This window comes from Kryptolebias marmoratus, linkage group LG4 (assembly GCF_001649575.2).
Source record: "Kryptolebias marmoratus isolate JLee-2015 linkage group LG4, ASM164957v2, whole genome shotgun sequence".
NCBI classification, from domain to species: Eukaryota; Metazoa; Chordata; class Actinopteri; order Cyprinodontiformes; family Rivulidae; genus Kryptolebias; species Kryptolebias marmoratus.
In genome coordinates, this window is record NC_051433.1 from 29,874,546 (window position 1) to 29,893,890 (window position 19,345).

Consider the following 19,345-nt stretch of genomic DNA (forward strand, 5'->3'; position numbering starts at 1 on the left):
CAGTACGCTACGTAAGCAGTGGAAATACGGTAAAAAGAGAGCAGATGGTTGTCACATCAAATATGGCTGCAGGTATTCAGGAGGAAGAGCTGTTGTGTTTCTGGCTGTGATACAGAGAGGATGTTTAAACTTAAAGCATTTAGTTTGACTTTCACTGATTTATTTGCTTTAGTTGTGATTCACCCATCATAGGACTAATATTTCTATAAACTCTCCTTTTTATCAGCTGCAGGAGTAATCTCCTTCTGTGAGTTTTGAACCATTTGATTATTTTTGTGATCTCTCATAGAGGGATCATAGAAATGCTGATACTATCTGCATATATAAATGGAGGAGTCTCCTCTGAGCTCAGTTGCCCGTTGATCCTGATGTACAGAGGTAATGTCCCTGGACTCATGTGCGTACATCGTTGTCTTGGTTTGGGCGTACATCACGTTTCAGTAGAAGATCCACACTTGGTTCGTACACGAGGCCCCGGGGTTTTCTCCTCAAGTTTGGTGTCTGATTTGTTTTTCCTCTTGGACCAGGACTCTCCCATCAACAAGCTGCTGTACGCCAGAGACATCCCCCGCTACAAACAGATGGTGGAAAGGTCAGCTGAGCTTTAACCAGAATCTGCTGACCCAGTCTTCACATGATGATGATGATGATGATGGTTGTTGTTGCAGGTACTACGCTGACATCAGACAGACGATATCAGCCAGTGATCAGGAGATGAACTCTGCTCTGGCAGAACTGTCCAGGGTGGGTCCAGTCACACACACACACACACACACACACACACACACCACACACCACACACACACACACACAGATAAAAGTAACACAACAGCTGTGTCCGAATTCAGAGGCCGCATCCTGATGTAGGCTGGGTCCTTCGAAGACCTGGTGGACAGGAAGTCAGCGGTTGTGAAGACCTGGTGGACAGGAAGTCAGCGGTTGTGAATTGGGACGGTCTAGCCGTCAGATTTACCTCGGCATACGTCCTGTTGCCTAGCAACCGGGACAGTGCTCAACCGAAGAAAGAATGGAGATCAAATTTTGTTATTACTTTGTTATTACGTTTTTAATTCTAGAGGAAATACAGGAACTTTATCGTTTCCGACGCCATGTTTTATATCTTCTGCTCCATAAAAAAGAGCAAAAACTAGCTGAGCAGCAGTAGTTGAAGAACTACGGGAGCCACTGATCTACGACAATAATACAAACACTATCTACACAAATGACAGAAGCCTGTCATCATAACCGATCTAGGCTTTTCTTTTTGGAATCCCAGGTTTTAAAAGTGTACTCCGTTGCTCCGTCTCTCACTTTGTCTGCCATTGTGAATAGAATTTTGCGTTATACCCGCAATGCATCTTGGGATATGGTGGGCTGAGAAGGAGTTGGGACAGCGTTTGGTGCCTTCTCACCTGATCTCTGTGTTTCAGAACTACTCCGGAGAACTCAACTACCTGGTTGCTCTGCACGAGCTCTACAAGTACATCAACAAGTACTACGATCAGGTAGTTCCATCACTCAGACAAACTGCAGGAACATTTGGCTTATTTCAGAGTACAGCTAGGTTTGTGATTAAAAAAGGACAAAAGTCTATAATAATGTCAGTGCTTAGGCAAACCTTAGTACTATTCTCCTGTTACTCTTTTGTTTAGTTTCTGTTAACTCCTCCTGCTCCTTCAGAAGGAGCAGACAGAAAAAGCATGAAAACATACATCTCTGTCAGGAACAGTGTCCAATGTAGAGGAAATTCAGGAAAACATTTCCCCGTTCTGTCGACGTGGGTGGTAAAAACCAGCTCACAGAGATGGACTGAAGGGACATTTTGATGTCATTAACAGGTTTGACACAGTCTCAGTTTAGGTTTGAACTAGATGAGTTTCTACTCTGTCATGGAAACGGATGTAGGAGAGGGACAATCTGTCAGTATCTGATTCCATTAAAGAGTGTGAAACAAGCAGATCTGATTATTCTCCAGTGTTTTACCCTCTGCTTCCTGAAGACGCTCCACATGCTGGTTCTGTGTGTTCTGATTCTGGCAGATCATCACCGCTCTGGAAGAGGACACCACGGCCCAGAAGATGCAGCTCGGGTACCGACTGCAGCAGATCGCTGCTGCTGTGGAGAACAAAGTCACGGACCTGTGACGATGTCCACGTGTTTATCTGAAGCTGGAGCTTTGCTCGGGTTCTAGTTTTGCCCCGGATGCTCCTGTGGCGTTCTGAGGACAGTCTGAGCAGGACGGTACACTAAAGAAATCTGGACTAACAGAACCCTGGAACAATATGAGGAACAGAGTTCTGTAGAACCTGTGCTGGACTCAAAGAGACAACCGGAGACATCGGTTCTGTGAGGAGGAACGTCCCACACCTGAAGGGCGTGTGTGTTTGTTTGTTTGGTACAAAGTGGAACAGATCAGATCTTATAGACAGCTGTATTTCCCCCCATCAGAAACTCTTTTCTACATTGTTTCAAACAAAACTAAAGTAGAAACTTGGATTTAAGTTGGTTCTGTTCTACCTCAGCCCGCTGCTGCATTCATTGTTCTGATTCAAACCTCCGAACAGGTTTGGTTCCAGCTCCACGGCCCAGATACAAACACACACACACACAGACCAGATGTGTGTTTGATTGTTTTTATTCCTGTTTCCATGTCTTAATGTTCTGTTTAGTTTTCACTGTTGTGTTAAATTTGTCGCCTTCGTGCTTCCTGAACGGAACAGACAGTGGCTCAGTTTCATACCCACACTGCGTCTTTGCTAATATTTCTACGTTCGGTAGCTGTAGGATGTTTCAGCTGATGCTGGAGGACTGAAATGGCAGCTGTTTGAGCATTTAATCACATTATTTATAATAAAACGTGCCAGCTGACTTTATCAGAGCAGAAACAGAGTGTGTTTCTGAGCTGCCTCGTCCGTCTCAGTGTGTGAGGGCCCGATCCGCCGGTTCTGTCACTGCAGCCGTCAGCCCAGTTTGTTGTTTTCTAACCGTTAGTCTGGAAACATTTGTTGTTGTAGAGCAGATTAATGATGTTTATTTTCTCTTGATGTACAGACTCATTTCAAACGCAGCTGTAGAGATTTAACGTGTTAAAGAGCAACTTTTCACAGATGTAATAAAGTCTTCATAAAACCTTCTGTTGGCTTTCTTTTACAAACTAATATGAGTCATCTTTAAAAAGATTAGACTAAAAATCACTGATTGGTAAAAAGGTAAAATTAGTGTAACTGCAGCTAAAAGGAGCACAATAAGACAAAAATAGTGCAAGCATGCTGAAGGAGAGTTTGGAAAACAATGACTTTGTAGCAATCAAACAAATATCAATGTATTTCTATGAGGAAAATTTACATTTTGTAGACACGAATGTTGTATTTGTACTTGCATTACAAAATTACAGATACTGAGAGCAATAGTTTGTATTCCCAGTTGAGATGAATGTTTTGATACAATATATGGATGGTAAAACAGCACAAAGCATGTGAAAGGAGTTTGCATATAAGTACAGAAGTGACTCTAAAAAGAAAAACAGCAGAGTGAATGCTGAATCTGCAGTCACACCATAACAGAATGGCTCATGTTCAACTCAAGACGTTCAAATTAAAAAAAAACTTGACTAGATTATTTTTATCACTAAAGTCTACTAGATTCTGTCCATAATGTCCTTTAGTAGAGCATATGAGCTGGAGACATCATAAAGAAGCATTAAATCACTTTATTTTATTTAGAGAATCAAATTAATAAGGAATCTAGTTTTGTCGTACACACTCCAGTCCAGCAGGTGGCGGTAATAAACCCTCACTGATGGTTCTTCAACCGCAATAAAAGCGAAGAAGAAGAAGAGCGGACCCACCGCCAGGGGGCAGCATCAAACTCTAAACGTCTTCAAAATGGAGTCATAGAGGCACACATATATGAGACAGCAAAACTTGAATGCAGTTTCATATTCAGAAGTATATTCTAGTTTTCTGAGGAACAGATACGTGTCAAAGAAGCATCGTGGAAACAAGTTGCTGCTGTAGAGCGAGCAGCGCCGAACAGGTCGGTACCTTCACCCAGCTCGGTAGCCTGAGTCCCGTTATCTCCTGACGCTAACATCACCCTGCGCCCAACAAACTCACATTTTCCTTCTGTTTAACTGGAAGCACTGATGTTTGGAAATTTACTGACAAGTGTCCGTAACGTTTTTGCTGTCGACGTGTAATGCTGTAAGCATCTGAAGCATTTTGTACGACTTGGCTACAAAAGCTACAAGATGCTAATTAGAAGCTAGCAGCACCTGAGCAGAACCGCTGTGTGCTGCAGCCGATTCATGCCTTTTTGTTGCTTTTAAACACTGCTAATGTTACCAACTCCATATTTTATCTCAATTCTAAATTTAATAGTATTAGGTTTGCTGCTATTGAATATTCAATGTAACTAATTGTGCTTTTGCTAGGTAATGAAACCAAGGTTCTTGCCCTGCATCAGCTGTAGAACAGCTATCCTCGTTGTCATAGCTCTGCCTCACCCTAACAACATGAGGAAGGTTTGCTGTGTGTTCACTGCAGCTGTTTGTGTTCCTGCAGTCAGTCATGGAGCCATCAGAGGAACCAGAGACGCATTCAGCTTTTCAGGATGTGAATCCTTTGTTCCTTCAGCAGCTCAGAGAGCTGGACATCCCTGAAGAAGCAGCCAAACAGGTGAGGTGGACTCTGGTTTCTCCTCCCTCACATACTGATCCAGAATGTTGCAATAATCTTCACTCTTTAATATCTCAAACCTTGGTTATATTCAGGGACTCAGACAAATTTTAAATATATACTAATAAGCATAAGGGCAGTGAATGTTTGACCTCCTGAGACCCTCATATTTTATTCTGTTGTCCTTATTTCAAGTTAGTTTTAATGTCTGTATTTGAGTTTTGATAATCAGGATTTGATCATCAAACATGTCTGGAGTATCAGCTGAAATATGGACCAAATAATTAAAAAAATCATAATTATTTGGTAATTTCTTTGAATAAGTTATGAAACTGTTAGGGGCAGTGTCATATTGCCCAGTAAAATGATGGATGTAAATCCTCCTGCAGACCCATGTTTTCTGACCTTTTTCCTTTTTATGCTTCTCTTCACTTCAGGCACTCGTGCACACTCGGAACGTGTCTGCCGAAGAGGCGGCCATGTACTACTTCAACAAACTGGAGAATGAGGTGCCCATAAGATAGCCTTAGTCTTCACAGGTACACGTTGGTACGTCAGACCTGGTAGAGCTTGTCCAAAGCCAAAACTCAGTCTGTTTGTGTTTGCTCTGACACGCAGGAGGAGGAGGGGGAGGAGCTCAGGTTCAAAATGGTGTTTGTGGTTAACATGGACCTTGGCATGGGTGTTGGAAAGGTAATTCCACATGGGTCTGTGTGCCATATGTATGATTCAAATTCCTAATCAGTCCTTAATGTTCTCTATGGGAAATATAATGAACAGGGCAAGGGGTTATGAAACAGTTTGTTTCAGATAGGACAGCTGTAAAAACGAGCAGAAAACATCCCAGTGTGTTAGTTAAAGGCAGATATATAAATAAGATGAGTTCCCACTCATCTTATTGAGACATTTCACATTTTGATTAGTTAGGATTTGGAAGGCTGTAATGTGAATATAAAAATTATTGATGCACTTTGATTATCTTGACTGTGTTTATTTTACATAAACACTGATTCCTGTGATAAGGATGAATCAGTGTTAATGTAAAATGCTGCTGACTAACAGTTAGCATAGATGCTAACCCAACATTAAAGTGCCGTAAAAAAGCTTACACAATTATCACTTGAAATTTACACAGAAATCCATCTCTTTGCAGTCATTCCTAAAGATATGTTCTGATAACTTCAGCTTTTACAGACAGATATTTGTCAGGGTTCATGTTTCACCTCCAGCTCCTGTTTACTTTAGCATCCATGAAGTAATTCCTGCTGTTTACATTCCCTTCAACATCCATCCATCTCCTCATCCACACCCTGATGAGCACCTCAAGTAGATCTCTGTGGTCGGTGACTTCAGTGCTGTGTTTCTGTGTAGGTGGCGGCGCAGGTGGCCCATGCTGCGGTGGGTTTGTACCAGGTGCTCCAGGAGAAAACCAGCCTGATGGAGATGGCCTGGAAGTGGGACCACAGTGGGTGAGGCTTGTTCAGTTTATCCACACCACCTGTGTCAGAGTTCTGCTGACTGTGTTGGCTACCGTATTTTCTGGACTATAAGGCGCACCTAAATGCCTTCAATTTTCTCAAAAAATGACAGTGTGCCTTAAATTCCGGAGCGCCTTATATATGTAAGAAGTTTTATTATGACTTTGGTAAACTACAAAGCCGCACTGCTTGCAGCATTAAGGCTCAGCTACAGTTGTGCAGGACTCTGAGCGCTGACCTGAGCGAGCGGTGGAGGCGTTTATACTCGACCCTTATGTCGGTGCAGTATTATTCAAAAAGACGGGGCTGTTTTGTTTCGCTTTATGCCCCTTATATATGACAACAGTTTGAAAATGGACCATTCATTGACAGTGCGTCTTATAATCCAGTGCGCCCTATAGAGTGGAAAATACGGTTCATATTCATTTATAATATTAACCAACATTTATAATTGTTCTGAGTGAAATAATTTTAACATTAAAGGCCTTGCATTTCATCATCCTGTGCATCCTGTTAGCACTCATATTGTGTGTTGGGGATCAGTCTCAGGTCCTACCGCACCAAATTTTAGCTCAATATTTGTTTAACAATTGACTGAATAATAGCTATTCTTGTGTTGGCTAATACTGATTAGATGTGGTGGCCATCTTGAATTGTGTTCACTTCATTCTGATTCAGTTCTGTAAAAATCCATCCAGTCCATGAAATATTTTGTTAAAAGGCACACAGACATTGACAAAGATGCCATCGTTTGTCCTTGCCTTTCAGCAGCAGACAGTAATTATGAAAAACTATATGATTCTGATGTTATAGATCCAAGAAGGTGGTGGTTCAAGGCACCAACGTGGCCCATCTGTTAGAGCTGCAGGCCCTGGCCATGAGCCTCAATCTGCCCACTTATCTGGTCCAAGATGCAGGCCTCACTCAGGTGGGTGTGTTTCTATTACTGTGGTGTTCCGCTACGATGTGGACACGTGTGACTCTAGCAGCACCAAAGCCATATCCTGCTGTTTATTTGCAGGTTGAGTCTGGTTCTCGTACCGTCTTGGCTGTCATTGGAGAAGAGGAGATGGTGAACAACGTCACCGGAAGTTTGAAGCTGCTCTGAGGGCCTGTATGAGTGGGTGGGGAGAGGCTCTAACGTGTCCAGGAGAGGGCAGCATTTCTCAGCAGCACGAAACTCGTTCCCCAGCTTCAGTGTAAAACCTTAAAGATCAGAGGTGAAGAATGTTGGAGAACATCATGTCCCAGCACCAAAAATCCCCTCAGCCGTCTGTTTCCTCTCTAATCTCTGTGTGAGCTGTTCAACGCAAGACAAAGGCAATTAAAATTCCTTTTCCCGTTACATTTATACCAAGTGGGGAGTAACTGAGAGAATTGAACTCAATTTTAAATATAGTCTTTATGCAGCTATTCTACACATGAACATGTCTGCCTCCTCTGCACACACATGTAGATGTTCCCTTCACCCATAAGCAGGTTCCGACACGCTTACAGCCATTTCTTAGAATAAGATCACATCACATATCTTATGTTACTATAGGAATGAACAATGACGGTGTAGTGCATGCAGTGTAACATGTTAACCCGAGGACAGTTTGAACTCCAGCTGGGGTTCATTCTGATGTGTTTGTACTTTGAAACCTTTGTTTTATACAGTTTTCGTGTCAGTGTTTCTGATTGGTGACTAATAAAGTACCCCCAAATAAGCAAACAGTGGATTGTTTATTTATTGTCTGTGTATGGGGGGGGGGCGGGGACAACTGTGTCCTGATTTATGTCTCTGTAGAAGTGATTGTGCTGTGAAACAGAAACCGGGCACAACAAGCAGTTTGTTGTTAACATCATCCAGCTGTCAGGTGATTTCTGCAGAGACCAACTAGTGGCGACGAGCCAAAGAGGATGACGAGGCGAACCCAGCTCCATGAAAAACAAAAGGACTGAAATCTATTTCCGCTTCGATCTAAACAGCTAAACCTGGGCCACTCACTAAGCCTGCAGAGCAGCTTCGGGCTAATAATGTCCGCGGTTACAGTAAGTCTTTGACCAGCGTCTAGGTTGTCTGCTTTATGCCAAGAGGCGGCCTTTGTGATCCCAGACTCGGTCAAATCCTTTGAGTAAACCGAACAGCCACCATTTCGCTGCCAAAACCCCCACCGCAACAAATGACGTTGGCGTTTCATCGCCCCATCCAATCAAAAGCTGTTTCAGAGTCACATGACACGAGGACCCAATCGCACAACAGTCACGTTTTGCTGACGATATCGCATTTCGTTCGTTCACGTGTACCTGTACGAAAGGTAAAATGGTCGGCGTGGAGGGTTATGTCATCCGAGATGAAACGCCTAGCTGTCTGCTCTGCGAAAGCGCTTGTTTATTACAGATCCCAAGACTTTAATTTAGCCATTCATTTCAGCCACTTTGCCATATGTTTCGTTTGGACCCAGTTATGGTAGGGGCAAGTCAGAAGAGCTGGTTGATGTTCCCGTTCAGCCCCTTAACAGGGACAAGCCGAACGACACCTAATGCTCCATTCACCTGACACACCTGAAGGTGGGGGTGACCCAAGTGGGCTAACCCTGCCTCTGTCAGCCCTGGAACTGGGCCCTAGAGACCCCGTGTGGCTAACGCTTATGTATAGCATGAAAAGGTCCTTCCGTGGTAGACAAAGGAACGTTAACCATAAATGAAAAGCAATAATCCCACTATTGAATTAAAGTTAATTCCATGGAAATTTGATAACGAGTATTTCCCGTAACTTTCAAGATATAAATCCTTCGGCGTAAAGCTGCCTCCCGAGTCCAGTCACTGTATCGCTCTCCTTCGCGTGCGCCACCACTGAATTCTTACAGCAGAATATAACTTTCGCACTCCTCGCCAGAGCACTGCTCGCCCTGTTTTACGTAGCAAACGGAAACCAATAACTGGCGCGTGAATTGACCAATCGTCTAGGCGTATTTCTGCTGAGCGAAATCAGCGACGCGCTGTTGTCGAATCGGTGACGAGGGGCGGGACTTCAGAGCAAGGACCGCCCAAGAAGGGCGCCCCTGCACGGTCACCTGGGAAACCCCGTGCTATGATTGTGTGTCAGTTTCGTTGGGGCCTGCGGTCGATGCCGGCGTGGAGGGGGATGGGTACCTTTGCAAACGTAAGGACCCGAGACAGAACCGAAGCCCTGTATCACATTCAGCAGCTAATACCCCATAATAAACAGTGACTGTAAATATAGAAGACACTAATGTAACTGGATTTACTTATCGGGGATTTATTATAAACACCCAATGGATGTAGTACACCTGAACAGGACAGGGAATTTAACTTTTCGACATTTTTGGGGGGAATGCAGAGAACTTTGTTTCTTACCTCCTGAAGGGATCTACTTTTGAGGGCAGAGGATCCAGGAGACTCCGAGGCGGATTCACGGGCCTACTGGTCTAAGTGGAATCGATGTTGGGATACTCCAAGGACTTCCAATTGTAAATGATTTTGCCTCGATTGTAGAAGTTTGGAATGCCTCTCTAGGTGAGTACTTTAAATGCGTGTTGATTTGTAATTTATTTACCAGTGCATGTACAAAAATGTAAAACTAACCAACCATGTTTTCAGTCTGCCATAGCTACAAGGCTAACAGCCCTAGCTAGTAAATAACATAGCGTTCACTCAAGTTTATCCAGACAAGTTGGTCGTCTCCACAATGTTTTCTTTCTAAAGGGACTTTTTCGTGTGAGTAAAGAATAAGCAGGGTTGATGTTGTGCCTTGCAGGGCTGCTTTAGGCCATGTCTGGAATAATCTTTAGTGGCTATTTGATCAGTCCTCGTGTTGTTTCTGGTAGTTAGCTCGAATCGAAGGGAATTAATCACATTGCTCGTTTTATAATATATTTCATCTGTGTTCGGGTAACTACGACCCAAACCCCACATGGTAAATTTTCAGCTTGTTGTTGCGTTTAGGTCATGGGGTTGCATTACAAACGATTAGTTTTTTTAATACTGGGAAAAAAACAAGTTTCAAAAACTACATTTATGTCTCTTGTGTTATTTGCTTTAGATGTATTTGGAAGTAATCTTTGAGTCTATGTCGACTGTATCCATTTAAAACAATGTATTTTTGAGCAAGTTTCCGTAATGTTTCCTCGGAGGTGCAGCACACCCTGGATATTCAGTCCAAGCACAGTTCGTGTCTCAGGAACTGCTTTTGTCACATTTTTAAATAAAAACACACGACATCAGAAGTGCATACGATGTGCTTTAACCTTGTGAGGTTAGTTAGTGTGAAAGCAGTCGACGCACAGTACATGCGGGCTTGGTTTGATGAAAAACACCTAATTTGTGTTGTTTTTTTGAGTTCATTGTGATGAATGCTGTGTTGTTGGGCTGTAATCTGTCGAAGTTTGGAAGATGGACTCAAAGACGGGCTGTCTTCGGGTCGGTCTCCTCGCCTAGCTTAGCTGCTAGCTTTGAGCAACAGCTAGCAGACTAAATGCAACACGCCAGGCTTTAAGCTAAGTTTGTGGACGTGACTCAGTTTCAGCCATTATTTATCTCAAACACACACACGTTCATTCTTCAAACTGAAACTGTTCGCCTCTCCTCGACTAAAACCTTTGATTTTTCTCATGATTTTGGTGCCAATGCATCATAAAGTATTTGTTTTCCGGCTTCAAAGTGAAAGTTATCCATCTATCCACATATATTCCGGTTAAGTGTGTGTTTTTGCCCTGTGTGTGTGTGAGAAAGCCAGAGCTGTTGGTTTAGTGACTTGCTGTTTTCACCTCCCCCACCAGCCAACAACCCCCAGCCTCGGTGGAGGTTCAGACAAATGGCTGGTCCTGTGTGGAGGATTGGTTATTATTTAAAGCTTTTTGTTGTTGTTTAAGTGTCAGGGAGTATTATTTCAGAATCGTCGGTTTTAAGTTTTTATCTACGAATTGCAGAAACCCGTTTCAGTGTGGTATTATTAGTGGTTCATTTTTAGACACTCTCGTTATGTAACATTTCGGTGTGAGAAAAATATTTCTGCTTCAATCGTGTTCAGTCATACGCGTGTTTCGGAGAGATCGAGCGGTGAATTGTGTGTGTGTGAAGTTCAGGTTTTAGAGGAGATAAAAATGAGTGACACCACCATACATACCCAGAGCAGTATACACTGCAAACACACCGAGAGAAAACATGGCTGTGCTCTTATCTTTGGCTCACAAACTGGTTGTCCATGTGTATTTTAATTTGTGTTTGCCATGTTGTTAACGCAACAGGTCGTGCTCATTTTATCATTGTAAAAACAGTTTGCTTTTTCAAGATCAAAAGGCAAAGTCAAGTTGAATTATTGAGTTGTTAGGTCAGGATTTCCCCCACAGTGCTGAGATTAAGAAATTTGTCTTCAGGTAACATTTTTCTTTTTTTGTTTGCTTTCCAAAGTTGACCTTGCTTTATGAGTACAAAGATTACTGCCATTCCCTGCCGGCTTGTTTAGTCGGAGCCCAGCCAAGTATTTGGCTTGATCTTGATGCGTGTTGAAAACCAGATTGCTGTGTGCCGGGCCTCATTTTCATTGGTTGGAGCTGACATTCTCTGAATATGTTGCGCATCTTTTAATAGACTGTGTTGGCCGCAGCTTTCAAGCCTGGGTACTCAGAGCCATTTGAAAGACGAGCCTCTCCAACACACCCTCTGACCTATACCTTCTTGTTATCTTAAACAAACACCGTGCTCGCTGACGGAAATAAAGAAATGCACTCTGCTGAATACACAGTGTAGTTAGTCTCTGGACACACACACAAGCACACTGTGGTGAGTCTTAAGTTGATTAGCAACCATGGGAAATTTCAGAAACAACTGCGGGTTACTGTCTGTCATGAACTAGGCCTCTCAACCCTCTTTGACTAATGTTCAACAGTAGTATACACACTTTAAGGCGTAATCACTAAGCTTAATAGGAGAGGTGTTTATTCAGCAAAACATTATTTGGGAGGATCAGGTCTGGGGAGGGAGCTAACATGAGACTTGCAGTTGCATGAGTTGATATTGGTTAAGGTTAAAAGTATTTTGTCTCCAAAAAAACTGAAGTTGGTGCCTTGTTCTAATAAGGAAGGCTTCATTCACATGAAGATGTGAGCCAGGGGCTAAACAGTTCTAAGAGGTACATTTTAACCTGCAAAATGGCCCCTGTTGGGAGGTGGTACTGTTACTTAAAGGAGAACTGAAATCAAATCTCTAAATATCGATATTACATGAATGACATTTAGTTAAACACTTCCACAAAACATTCCAGGGACCCATTTCTTTGACCTAAAACTTGAATAACCTGTGTTTAGCATTTTTGTCAATAAATGCAGAAGTAGGGTGATTTGGGGGGCGGGGGTCAGAGTTGCTTCATGACGTGTGCTGTGCCCCTGCCGGCTTCAACAGTTTGCTGAAAAACCAAGAACGCAGTTACTGTCCTATTGTTTATTATTGGAAAGAAGAAGTCTTTTTTTGAATATGAAGAAATGCTGAAAGACATTGTGGGAGTAATGGATACACAACCATGCCAGTATGAACCTGAACTGCCGGCTGGATCTCCAGAATCAGATGAAAACTCTTCAGATTCTGATGATCACCAGGACCGACATGGCCGACAAAATGACGCACATCATTGTCAGTACATCAGTACACAACACTGCAAGTCAGTACACCTACAGGTTAGAGCTAATGTTGCTATCTGGATGCTATTTAATCACACATGAATTGTTTATATTTTTTCATCAGTAACAAACTGCTGTGAATCACAAACTGATTTCAGGCTGTCGGCCTGTAAGCAGATCACACCTTTTTATGACAGGTTCTCGCTAACTTCAAGTGTGTTCACGACTAAAGTAAGCTCCTTGTTTCTCCTCTCTTTCTCTGTGGTGACGTCCTCCTCTCCGTTTGCCTTTGTTCTAAAATTAAAAATAGTTAGGATTGCTCCTGGTAAAAGGTCCTGTTTTTTGGCATGAAACCAGTCCTCCACATTAACGAGGGTCAGAGTGGTACTTCTCTTTGAAGTGGTCTGAACCAGAGTTCTGATAGTAAATGTCAATGTTTTTTTTTATCTTTTGGGAAGTCAAGAAATGAAACTCAAGTGTTATTTTCTGTTCGGTTTGAATAATTACTTGGAACGCACTGAACTATGTTACACACGTACTCAATAAGTTGCTGATGAGTGGCTGAATGCTGAGAACCCCAGCAGCTCTGTGGAAGTCACACATCAGGGGGTCACGGAAAATGCTGAAAACACCTGAGTTTTTTTTCAATCTTCAGTAATTTATATATATATTTACAAGTATATTTTATGATTTTCTTTCAACTGATGTTTGCTTTAAATCACTTTCCAGTTCTCCTTTAAGCCTGGGGCTTTTGGAGCTGAACAGGTCTTATTGGATGACTATTTCTGGTGTTCATTTTTGTTTTTGTGTGAGTCATCTCATTTATTCTTCACTGTCATTACCCGATGTGTGAGTTGTTGCCTGAGAAGAGTATCCCATGAGCAGGGTTTAAGAAAAGTACATTTCCAACAATCAGGAGATGTTTACCTACTTCAAAGAACAATGAAGGGATAAAAAGACACTAATTGTTTTCCATTTAGCATTTAACTTAAATACCATTATTTAAAACAGCAGATGGTAAAAAGTAAAACGGTGAAACAGATATTGACGGGTTACACATCTCCACCCCACACTGGCACGGCGGTAATCAAACATGAGTCCAGATTCTAGTCTGAAAGTTTCCTGAATTACTCAATGGAAAATGTAGCAGACAGACAGCCTGTCTAACTTCAGAGAGTGCATTCAGCAGCTTAACACTTGACAGGGTTTTGTTTTACCTGCCAGTTCATCATAGCCCCTGTGTGCATCAATCCTTTGATGCTGTGGTCAAGTTTACAAGTTGTAGCTGTAGCTTGACTGGAGCTGCCCCTCCACTGCTGTGGGCAGAATATACTAGCAGTGTGGAGAAAACACTTATTCCATTTAATGTTTAGGAAGAAACTAAAAATGTTGAATTATTACAAACACCACTACTTTTATTTTTGTCCAATTGCCTGGCAGATATATGATGCATGGTGATGAAAATGAGCTCCTTTTTATCATATCTTTAGGGTAACCCACCATTTAGGTCACAGGTGTCAGACTCCATTGCTCGGGGGCCGCTCTCCTGCATGTTTTAGATGTGTTCTTGCTTCAAAACAGCTGGTTTAAATGAATGACTTGTTGCCATGCTCCCTGAGAACCTGATGATTTGGGGAGGAGGTAGTAAAACCATTTGAATCAGGTGTGTTGGAGCAGAAAAACCTAAAACCTCCAGGACTGCGGCCCTCGAGGCCTGGAGTTTGACAGCCCTGATCTAAGATAAAGGTGAATTGACATGCTGTACATGTGCACCACTCAGTCTCCCCGCCATCCCTGACGTGACGAGTATTAGCGAAATCCCTGATATTTCCCCATTGCATAGAGACTGGGGGTTTCTTTCCTGACAAGCCTGACACTGAAACTTTTTGAACCCAGATCTCAGGGTTGAACTTTTTGGACCCCTTTATTTGCATTTTAAAGAAAACAGCAACGCACCACAGACGGCTGCAGTCATTAGCTGTTCTGCCCATGCACAATTCGATGGCAGCAGTAACAATGGGGGTTAGGAGAGTACTGTCTGTGCCATTCACCTTTTTTAATGTCTGTGAATTCACCATTTTAAATGTAACTGTTTTCATGGTCGACAGATAAGTGTCAGCGCCAGCTAGTGACCGAGGATGGAGACTACAGCAGATTCAACATACATGGGGTTACCGTGTAAACATGTCACTTTTTCCCAATCAACATAGAAGAATCTCCAACATTTTAAGGAAATGGGTCATGTATAAATAAGGCCTGGGTCAACAATGAATGTAGTCACAGAGCAGAGTTGGCGAGTCGGTGTAAACACAGATTGGTCAAAGGAGCAAATCTCTGTTAGCTGGGACTCGTGAGATGTGAAAAGTACTGTTCCTTTCCCATGTGTTGTTTAATCTTCTGACGCCTGGGCAACAGAAACACCACAGTTGTCTTTGATGCTTATTAGGTAATTTACACCCCGTTTACACAACACTGTTTTTAAGTGAAAATGTACCATTTTTGTTGCAGTTCACCCATTGGTCTACACAACAATGGCGATCATATTCTTTCTGTTAGCATAATTTTTATTATTACAATACACAAAACAAACATTTCAAAGTCATTACCAAAGGTGGTTATGTTATAATAACTTCAATTATAACTTACAGAATAATTAAAACACTACATTTTCCTCAAATTTTCAATGACAGTGAAATCAAATTTATTCTTTAATATTGTAATGACAATAATAATTGCAATGAACCAACATTTTCCTCGCTCCTCTCCTTCTCTTTTTTGTCATCACGATCATTTAAACCAGGTGTAGCTATCAAAACCAGTAAGAGTCCATTGGATTGACCAAATATATTGAACATGAATGTATGGTACTTGAAATATAACAGCTTATGCGGCATTTCCCCAACCATTATCTAATGGGGCACCCACCACCCTATGAAGGCCAAGGCATGTAGTAAATTAATATGTATGTGTTTGCACGTTACCAATTCACTGTGGCTAGGGAAGACAAAGCTGATATATCTTCACCAATCTCCCCTGCCCTGAACCCCCACCTTCCTGGGACTTTGGACAGTAGGGTTGGGTGATAAATATTCCATCGGCCACCATCAGTCCAGCTACTGGCGATTGGCAACATATTTATGCACGGGACTCCGTACAGCTGTGGAAGTCAGCTGTTTGTGGCCAGAAACAAAGTCACTGATTATTTTGGTTTTAAAGAAGAAGTTACTCTAAACCTGGTGTAGGCAGCCCTGGTCCTCGAAGGCCACTATCCTGCATGTTTTCCTTGTTTCTCTGCTCCAACACCTGATTCAGTGGTTAAATTACCTCTTCATGTTCTGCAGAAGCCTGTTAATCACCCATTGATTCAGATCAGGTGTGTTGGAGCAGAGAAACAAGTAAAATATGCAGGATGGTGGCGCTCGAGGACCAGGATTGCCCACCCCTGGTCTAAACCTTTGACAAGAAATAAACCAGATCTGAGCGGCCAGCTTTGGGCTGAAATGAAAAGCTACAGACAAATTTATCATGCCAAAAATGGACACCTGGTTAACTTCTAACATGTCCTTATTGTCCCAGTAAGCTGCTGAATATAATTAATTAATTGAATTCATCAGAGAGTCTGTGTTTAACAGCTGATAGGTGATTGGGTGATTGTGAAACAGTCGCCATGACCAGTCACCCCTGCGCACCCTGGGACTTTCGTATCTAAAATTTAATACTGCATGATGTAGATGTGTACCAAACAAAGTGATGTGTTCAAAGTGTCATCATTAGCATACAGACAGGTCCAACTTGTGTGCGTGACCAAACTCCTGCTACTAGAGAGCGAGCGGACGCCAGGAAAACCAAATCAAAAACAAAAAAAATCAGTTTTTTCTTATCAAGAGGCTCTGGAAATGTTCTTTTGAGAAACTCCAAAGGCACTGACCAGACCGCAGTGAGAAAAGCTTCATATTTTGTATATAAATCATCCAAGTTATAAAACTATTTATTTACTTACTACATATAAATCATATGTACTTTATGTTATTATTGAAATCCCTGCATCTGTCCCCGCCCTCCAAGGCTAGAAACCTAGGAGGAACCCTGCTATAGTTTGCAGTCATTGCACTCATTGATATTGCAACGAAGATACATTTTTGATATATTGTGCAGCTCTATGTTTTACATGTAAATTTCTCTGATTTAAATGTTATTAATTTAGCTATAAGTTTTATCAACAAACAGGAAGGTGTAAATATACTGTAGAAAACATAAAACCTAAACATTACCTCACAAAGGTGCTGGTTGAGATCTGTTTTCCCTCCTGTTCATGCATACTAAATATCTAACCATCTGGGTGTGTTTCCACAACTATCTTGAAGTACTCAGATACCTAAGATCTGTCACTGCTGCTCTCTGCTTCCTCTGCCACGATAGTTTGAAACCGTAGGTCAGGCGGGGTCACAGTTGGAATCAGAGGTTTACATTTATTGTAAAAATATATAATTTTCTGACATTAAACCAGACTAAAGTTAGTTAGAATTCATAAAATTATTTCTATTTGCTATATTTCTAACTTTTGTTTACTTTCTATAAAATCACAAGTTTATAGAGTCCTTTGGCTTTAAACAGTCTGGGAAAGCCCAGGTGATCTCATGGCTTTGGCAGCTTTTGATTGGTTAGTTGACAACTTTTGATTTAACTGGAGGCACACCTCAAACACTTTTAACTGTTAATAATTAATTAATTAATTACTATTAACTATTGCTGCATTTTTTTGGAAACAAGGGGAAGCGTGCAAGCACGGGGGTGGCAGAATCATGCTGTGGGGGTGTTTTGCTACAGGAGGGACTGGTGCACTTCACAAAACTGATGGCATCATGAGGAAAGAACATGATGTGGAAATATTGAAGCTACATCTCAAGACATCAGCCAGGAAGGTAAAGTTTGGACACAAATGAGTCTTCAGAAGGACAATGACCCGAACCAGACTGACATGAATCACAAAGAGGCTTCAGGACAACAGATTGAATGTTTTGGAGTGGCCTTCACAAAGCCCTGATCTCAATCCCATAGAAAATTAGTGGGCAGAGCTGAAAAGGTGTGTGTGAGCGAGGAGGCTCAGTTCCACCAGTTCTGTCAGGAGGAACGGGACAAAACTACAGCAAACCCAAAACAACCGACCCCAGTCATAAAGTTTAAAGGCAATTATACCTAATACTAAGAAAATGTATATACACATCAGGCTAATGAAAGGTATATTAAAAAATTCTCAGTATTTGTGAATTTAACAAATTGAAATAATTTTGACCTAAAACAGGTTTAGTCTGATTTGTTCTGGTTCTGTCTTTTTATACAGTGTACGTAAACATCTGGTTTTGAAAATGTTGTTGAAATGTGTTAAAAGGAGTTAAAAGTAACTCCAAATATTGATGCTGACAAAGTATCACAGTCAGCGTTTTTGACTGTTTAGTTGCAGCCCTAGCTTTTTAACTACAACAAAATGATTTAGCTGCAGGTTTGATACTTTCAGCTGCTCCCATTAACACAAACATTTAGTTTTACACAGTGCAGCATGTTTTGTACCTTGAACTAATATTTTCTGCTAAAACAACATGCTGTGAGAAAACTAACTGTAGGAGGACTAAAAAGTCTGAGAGTTGTGAGTTTCAGGCTCTTCTCTAGTTTATCTGTGGAGCTAAGTTGGCCGTAAGTATAGAAATAAATGTGGCTTGATAAAGTAATTAATGTGCCAAATATTGCATCCAAAAAAAAGAAGAACTTTCCCAACTCATTTGATTATAAAGTTTTAAATTAATATTTGTTTCTCATTTCCTGAGAGCCAGTTTGCAGCACACCTTGACTCAGGCAGTATCAGCAACCGTGCCGTCTGAAAGCAACAAATGCTGTATATTTCCCCGGGCCCTTTCCCACAGGGCCGCTTGGTCCAAATTCTCCATTACCGCTGGATCCACGTCCGAGTGGATGTGTGCTGCAAGCCGACGTATCCTCTCAGTGACAGCAGCAACGCAGTACAGTAAATAGTCATCACTAATAACACGAATAATGGATAAATCAGCATTTTGGCTCAGCAGAAAGAAAATGGAAAAAAGAAATATTAGAGGAGAAAATGATCAATGTACGATTATAAAGACATGACAGTAAATTAAATAAATACAGAATATTAAACAAAAAAAGAAAGTAATTAATAAACCAAAGATCGGAAATAAAATGGAAAATGAAATACTTGTGATAATGTTAAATTAATACTGTTGGAAATGATAAATATTAATTGATGTAAAATAAGTTGGGAAAGTTTTTTTTTATTTTTTGGATACAGTATTTGGCACATTAATTACTTTATCAAACCATTTATTTATTTCTATACTTATTACCATTTATGGCAGGATCCGTCGTCCTTATTTTTCAGGTTTCTGTTCCGTAAATACAGGTGCTGGTCATAAAATTAGAATATCATGAAAAAGTAGATTGATTTCAGTAATTCCATTTAAAAAGTGAAACTTGTATATTATATTCATACATTACATACAAACTCATATATTTCAAATGTTTATTTCGTTTAATTTTG

At 41.4% G+C, this 19,345-nt stretch overlaps 2 protein-coding genes across 5 annotated transcripts in view; both read left to right on the top strand.

Annotated features, from left to right (window-relative positions):
* The window catches only part of plxnb1b (plexin b1b), a 93,744-nt gene extending 90,610 nt beyond the window's left edge, over positions 1-3,134 (top strand). For all 4 annotated transcript variants that reach the window (XM_037975183.1, XM_037975185.1, XM_037975186.1 and 1 more), the window contains 4 exons: positions 528-592; positions 669-744; positions 1,431-1,505; positions 2,040-3,134. In XM_037975183.1, the coding sequence (XP_037831111.1) occupies positions 528-592; positions 669-744; positions 1,431-1,505; positions 2,040-2,144 (321 nt within the window). In that variant the 3' untranslated portion in view covers positions 2,145-3,134. The remainder of the gene's footprint in view (positions 1-527; positions 593-668; positions 745-1,430; positions 1,506-2,039) is intronic.
* Positions 3,135-3,845: 711 nt separating this feature from the next.
* si:dkey-19e4.5 (UBA_like_SF and PTH2 domain-containing protein) lies at positions 3,846-7,870 on the top strand. Its single transcript, XM_017437108.3, has 7 exons — positions 3,846-4,035; positions 4,563-4,676; positions 5,114-5,185; positions 5,295-5,369; positions 6,048-6,145; positions 6,968-7,082; positions 7,176-7,870. Exons 2-7 carry the CDS (start codon positions 4,569-4,571, stop codon positions 7,260-7,262), a joined length of 555 nt encoding a protein of 184 aa, XP_017292597.1. The 5' UTR covers positions 3,846-4,035; positions 4,563-4,568; the 3' UTR covers positions 7,263-7,870.
* Positions 7,871-19,345: the final 11,475 nt, after the last annotated feature.